Source organism: Halyomorpha halys, unplaced genomic scaffold (assembly GCF_000696795.3).
Source record: "Halyomorpha halys isolate HHAL.00 unplaced genomic scaffold, Hhal_1.1 Scaffold84.1, whole genome shotgun sequence".
Lineage (NCBI taxonomy): Eukaryota > Metazoa > Arthropoda > Insecta > Hemiptera > Pentatomidae > Halyomorpha > Halyomorpha halys.
In genome coordinates, this window is record NW_027110155.1 from 366,791 (window position 1) to 373,499 (window position 6,709).

Genomic DNA, 6,709 nt, shown 5'->3' on the forward strand with positions numbered 1-6,709 from the left:
AAGCCCTGCAAAGTGGGCCGAAACGTTGGAAAATAAATAGTTGTAAACTATTTTTGTTTCACTTTTGACCGCAACCCTGACCATCTTCTTATATAACTTAATGTGATTACTTATACTAATTATTTTCAACATGTGACATCTATCCCTTAGTCCATCAAAAAATATATTTTTCCTTTTATCATTTTATTTATTATATGATTATAATCATCATTATTCCATTATACCATTTAGCAAATATAAAATAAAACAGTTGATTGAATGCAATACCCTGTTCTGGGAAATGAAACATTCCAGTTTTTATTTAAAAACAGACAAAAGGTCATAGGTTAGTTTAACTTCCTTACCATTTCTAATAGGTAGGCACATTATTAGCTATATTTCAAAGTTTCAGAATAATGTTTATTTTTAATAAACTTGATTTGTTGTTCGAAAATAAAATCTGCGAGAGGAATCAAGTTTGAAACGTGTGTCAAGAAAATATGGGACTGACCAGATACCAACCCACACAATCTCTGTAATTTCATCAAAGTCTAATAAACAGTTTGATCAATGATTTGCGAACACGAATTTCTTTTCAGATCAACAGAGAAAATGATATTGGTTTTTTTGTGTTTAAAATGTAAAATTCTAGTAAAAATATTTGATTCTGAGTACACTAACATTTTTCATTTCCTTTATGAATACATGACTTTTACCTCAAGTAGTGAGGAAATAAAAACAAAATAAAAAATTGCATTTATCTATCTATCCTTGGCGCTGCAGCCCACCTTGGCCTCCTCAATGAGCCTTCACCATATAGCTCGGTCTTGTGTGGCTGCTCTCCAGTTGCGGATTCTCAGAAGTTCCGTGGAATTCCTAATGACAGCATCCTCCCATCTCAGCCTTGGCCTGCCTCTTCCTCTGGCCCGATACAGCCTACAGTCCAGCAACCTCCTCGGGATCTCAACCGCTGACATCCTGACGACTTGGCCAGCCCAGCACAGCCTCCCCAGCCTTATGTGCTGCATCACATCTCCCTCACCAAACAGCTCGTAGACCTCCCTGTTGGTTCACCTCCTCCTATTCTTGCCAACCTTGACACAGCCAAATATTCAGCACAGAAGTTTTCTTTCGAAGATCAAGATTTCCTTTTGTTTAGTACTTGTCAGGGTCCAGGCTTCCAATCCGTAAGTGAGGATTGGCCGGATTAGTGTCTTGTAGATCGAGTGACAGCTCGACTCCTCAAGTGCTTCCTGAGTCCAAAATAGCATCTGTTAGCTTTCATAAGACGCTGGTGGCTTTTACGGGGTGATCCTGTTGTTGCTGCTGACTACTAAGGCTAAAAGGTGAACTCAACACATTCAAACGTAAATGGACACATCTTCACCTCCCTGCCAACAGCAGCCATTATACCAGGTCCAGCTCGCATATATTTAGTTTTAAAAAATTACATTATGACCTTAATAAAGTGTCAGGTACTCGAGCCCGATTGAATTCCATTTTATCAGTCTCGTCTGTACCGAGACTTGGCTGATAAAGTCAGTCGAAAAAATCGTTAATTCAGATTTGTTAAAAGAGAAAAACTTGAATATTAATGTATCTGATATATTTAAAAATTAAAATCTTACACAATCTGATGAATTTAAGTTTATTAGAACAATTTAAATTTAAAATAATAATTTCTTTCGATATATTATTTAATTCAAGTGTATCAACAATTTCAGTTTTTTAGTAGAAGACATCATTTTGTTTTGCTAAAATGAACTAGTTTTCTCTCAGCAATTAATTTAGTTTCTTTTTATGGCAGAGTTATATTGTATTATAAAAACTGTTATAACATAATACTATAAATACTTTCATTTTTCTTTTATAAGAGAAGATAAAGAAAAAAAAATTAAGAGTTAATGAGACCATTTAAATGTTTAAAATAAATTGAAACAAGTTGCTGACATCTTATAAGTTTTGATTTAATTTATTTTTATTATTTATTTATCCAAAGAAGTGTTAAAAATCTTAATTATAATTCAAAATGATCTTTTACAAAATAAGTTAATTAACATTGTAGGATTGCTATATATTTTAGTCCTGTAATGGGTATCACAAGAGAATTTCTACTATTATGTACTATCCCTGTACATAATTAGATATAATTATGACCAGAACTTTTACAATCACTCTCAGTGTATATTCTTTCAATGTAGGTGATAAATAAAAGCACTTTGTTAAAGCCGAGAGCTGAATTTATTCTACAGCATTTTGAACATTAAATCTAAATCATTTTGGATCAAAACAAAATTATTAAAATTTATTTGAAAAACATAGTCACTTGAAAACAAAAAGTGATGGAAAATTGACACTTTGTTAAGGATTAAGTGTTTTGTATATCTACTCTATACCCTACCAGTTTGGGATTTAAATAAGTAAAGAATTTCGTTTGGTGGAGAAAGTCTTCACTGGTTCCTAACTTCAGTATCTTTCTTCGATTTCAAATACTGTGGGGTAGCTAATTTGGGCTGTTAAAATAATTATAGAGTTTCCTCATTTGAGAGTTTACTGGAACAAAAACAGATATGTGTGTACTACATTGCCTCCTTTCAGTGAGGCAATGTAAAGGGGTTATCTTGATTCTGGCCAGCAATCCTTTTTTTTTATATTGAGGTTTAAATCATAAGTTACTGATGTATTTATTTAATTTATCTGATGTTAAATTATATCTTAATCAGACAAATATTTGTGGTGATTGGACTCTTGTAGACAAAAATATATATTCATTTTTAGTCAGTCAAATTAAGTTTTCTTGCTGGGTTAAATCCCATAGTATCAAAATTTCAAAAAGTAGCATGTTCTCTGAACAATGTCTTAATTCCCATCCATTTTAGTTGCCCAAAAATGGGAAGGGAAGGGAGATTTTTAAAGGTCTCTTTATTTAGTTGTTAGTGCAGATCTCGAAATTCATGCGTGCCACAGAAAAATATGTGGTACTACACATTCACCAAGCCATAGTAAATTCATGTGCAAGCCTGTAAACAGGTTGTTTAGATTGGCTAGTACATGGCTTGAATTTGTAGCCGACCCGTCAGGTGTTGGTTTTTGAAAACTAATCAAAGGGGGATTAGGCAAGAGCATGTGCTGCATTCACACCTCTGTTCAAAATAAGTATTGTTTAAAATTGCTAAAAGATAAGTATTTTTACTCCTCTTGGATTAATCAAAAAATTTCCTCAACCTTCAAAATAAATAATTTATTCTGGTTTAAGATAGTATATTTTAGAATTCTATCAATTGGGTGTAAATGCTTAGTTTCAAATCTTGTGTCATATTAATTGGCCTAAGCAGTTTATTTTTTATTTAACATAGCACAAATATGTATTTATAAAGACATTTTATATATTTGCTTAATGAAATTAGCAAGTTACTAGTTGCTTGATATTTAAGTTTCCTTTCATTTCGTCCTTTTTTACCAAAAGTAATGGCCGAAAAAAAAAAAAAAAGTGACCCACTATATTTCTCCCTCTGTCTTTCAAGCGTGTGGATACTGACATTTGTTTCTTTCTTTTTTAACCAGGAATTTGTTTGTATTTTGGATTTATGGCAAGTAACAACCTGTTCTTCCAGCTTAACCCTTACAATGAATAAATTTTAAAGAGCATCAAAGAACGAATATTTGTAAAGGGAATAATTAATAAGTATAAGGGTTTTAATAAACAATATTAAATGACATTGATTGAATGAAACTCATAAATTAATTTCAATTTCTTGTTCTTAATAAATGGAGAGATTTTGAGATCTATCAAACAAACTAAATAAATAAAGGTAAACAGAAAAAAAGTTATTTATTTTTTGTAAAGTATGATTTAAAATCTTCATCAAGCATGTAAGAGGCGACCTACGCCTTGAATTCACAAACATAAAAGTATCAAAATTATTTATATTTATAAATACATTCGACGTTTCATTCAGATACTGATTGTAACATTTGTGATTCTTGCTCATATCTAAATAAATACCTTATTACCATACAAGAGGAGCATGAGCGGCGTATGGAGAAATGATGGTCTTGGAGACGAGGGCGGATGTTAAGGGAGTGGCAATGCTGTGGGTGGTGAAGGCTGGGGCATAGGCAGGGGCGGCGTAGGCTGGAGCTGCGATAGCTGGGGCAGCAGCGAATGATGGGGAGGAAACGAAAGCTGCTGGAGCGGCAGCGATTGCGGGGGCGGCGTAAGTTTCAGCGATTGGTGCAGCGAACGGAGCTGCAACTTCAGTGGCAATGGCTGGAGCGGCGGCGATGGCTGGAGCGGCAGCAATGGCTGGGGCGGCGGCAATGGCTGGAGCTGTGGCGATGGCTGGAGCGGTAGCGATGGCAGGTGCGGCGACAATGGCTGGAGCTGCAGCAATAGCTGGAGCGGCGGCAATGGCTGGAGCTGCAGCAACTACAGAGGTCGCCAGGGGAGCATCGAAAGTGTCGTGAGCAACGAGGAATTGTCTCTTGTCCCTCTGCTCTTTTGGATGAGCAGCGACGGCGGCGATGGCCAACAGGCAGACCTGGAAATTGTTTTTTAGCTGGAGTGATTTCATAAAATAAAGAGTATACATGGCGGTAAGTGTTATATTTACCAACTTATTCACATTAAAGAAAAACTGAAAAATTCTATCATTTTTTTCTTCTTCTGTATATTAAACGAACGCTTACGCGGACGGGAGAAAGATCAAGAAAACATATTTACTAGTCTTGTCCGGTTGTCGGCCTATGCGGTTGGTGTAGACGTCGTTCCCTTCAGAGTGTGACTAAGGCTTTTCTGAGTGAGTCCAAAACCAACTTCCGAGGAGATTCCAAAACTAAGCGAGACAATAATTATTGTCGGGATTTGTTTATCTGGTTCTGCTGTCACCCAGGATAAAGATCTCGATGTTAAGATTAGAATGAAAATAATAGAAGGGAATGAATTTTATTTTAGGCTAAGCAAAAAGCTGATACACACGAATATTTTTTAGGAGAACCAAACTTAATCTCAAGAAAACCTTAGTACAAGGTATTAAACCGTACTTCTGTATGGTTTAAAGTGTTAGACAACATCTAAGGTGACCGAAAAAGAGATCCTCATCTCGGAAAGAAATGTTTCTGCTGAATGTTCGGGGTTGTAATAGTTGGAGAAGAATGGAAGCTTCGCACTTATCGTTGGTTCAAGACCGTGTCTACTGGAGTAGGTAAAAATATAGTTGGATTCTAGTGCCGACATAATTAAAAAGAACAATTATTAAGATATATCTCATCTCTATCCACATTATGTACCGTTAAAATTACATTCGTAGTAACTAATTGTGTAGATCTTATCCGCTTCCCTTATGATACGTATTATCTGGGTTTAAAAACAGGTCTTTGTTGATTGGTATTTTATGTCCTTTTGTACATCAAGTTGGCAGGAAGGATAGGATACCCATCTAATCCAACTGGAGTGAGGTCTAGATCCAGCCAGTGAGTCCACTGCGAAATAAATTTTATTCCATGTGACCTCACAACATCCTAATCCTGGTCTAAGTAATTAGTAAGTTTAAATTGGTGTGTCAAATATTGCTAAAATCGTGGATCTAAGTTAATCCAATCTATTCAAGAACATAATTAACAAAATGTATTATCATTGACCGCTAAGGCGTAAACGATTTCTGCATTGGTCTTAGTTTCCGGAGACCGATACAGGCTCGGAAATTACTCTGTTGAATTGAAAAATTTAAAGAGTATAATAAAAAATATAAGCTCAAGTTTTAGAAAATTGACTTTACTTTGGGACAGGTACAAATTATGCTCATACCGTGTTCTGTTTAGCTACTTACCTATGTTTATGAATTTGCAAGATAAACTTCATTCGTTATTTTTAAGTATTTTATTATTTTAAAATTTATTTTTCGTTTATTCGATGAACTGTTAGCTACTATTTAGGTATAAAAATTTGAAATTTACAAATACGTTTAGGGCGCCATTTTTTATTCCAGTGATTTTAAGATGGACATTTTATATATCCGAATCTTCGATTCGACGAATGAATTCATCTTGTTTGCCGGAGGCTTCTGGACTAATAGAAAATGAGTGCTAAATTCGCATTATATTAAGGTGTGGATTTGAAAATTAAAGGATCGAGAGACGAGTGATAGGAGGTTTCAGATGACTGGTATTTCGTTCAAAACAAGTAATTTTGAGGGACTTATTAACAATGTAACTGAAATGCCGCAAAGTATGAAATTATTTTTACTACATGCTCGTATATTCTATCTTTTCACGAAAATGGGAGTCTGACACTCGGTATCCTTTACTACTAACAATGATACTTACAAAGGCGGTTTTCATTTTTGTGGATGTTGGACTGGTTTCCAAAAGGCAACTGTGACGAGAAACTGGAATCCTGGTATATATAGGACCTTCCCCTTTAGTCCTTGAAATTTTAGTACTGCTAGGAAGTTGACCTTTCTTTGTCGCTTGGATTGGAAGATTCATGCGAAGGTGGGCTTCATGCTGCTTCTTCACCTGCGCCGATAAGTGTGTAACTTGTTTTTGAGTTAGTTGAAAAAAAAATATTTATAACTAGAACCTTGGTTCTATAATTTTTTTTTCATTTTTTAATGACTTTACAGAGTCTATTAAAAATAAGTAATTGATATACAAAAAATGTAAAGATTTGTTTTAGTACATAATGAAGGAAGGTAAACCGGATAAAATGATAAAGGGAGATAAAATTAAC

At 34.8% G+C, this 6,709-nt stretch overlaps 1 protein-coding gene across 1 annotated transcript; it reads right to left on the minus strand.

The window, feature by feature from the left end:
• Positions 1 to 3,786: 3,786 nt before the first annotated feature.
• Positions 3,787 to 6,488, minus strand: LOC106677032 (cuticle protein 16.5). The gene is made up of 2 exons (XM_014414705.2): positions 6,304 to 6,488; positions 3,787 to 4,520 (listed from the first exon to the last, which is right to left on the minus strand). The coding sequence occupies exons 1-2, from the start codon at positions 6,463 to 6,465 to the stop codon at positions 3,990 to 3,992; spliced, it is 693 nt and encodes a 230-aa protein (XP_014270191.1). The 5' UTR covers positions 6,466 to 6,488; the 3' UTR covers positions 3,787 to 3,989.
• Between the last annotated feature and the right edge of the window lie 221 nt (positions 6,489 to 6,709).

Bases quoted from the DNA above. Each gene is read 5' to 3' on its own strand.
- LOC106677032 (XM_014414705.2), bottom strand. From the start codon at position 6,465: ATGAATCTTCCAATCCAAGCGACAAAGAAAGGTCAACTTCCTAGCAGT. The intron at 4,521-6,303 runs GTAAGTATCATT...AACAATTTCCAG, and splicing joins CAAAAATGAAAACCGCCTTT to GTCTGCCTGTTGGCCATCGC.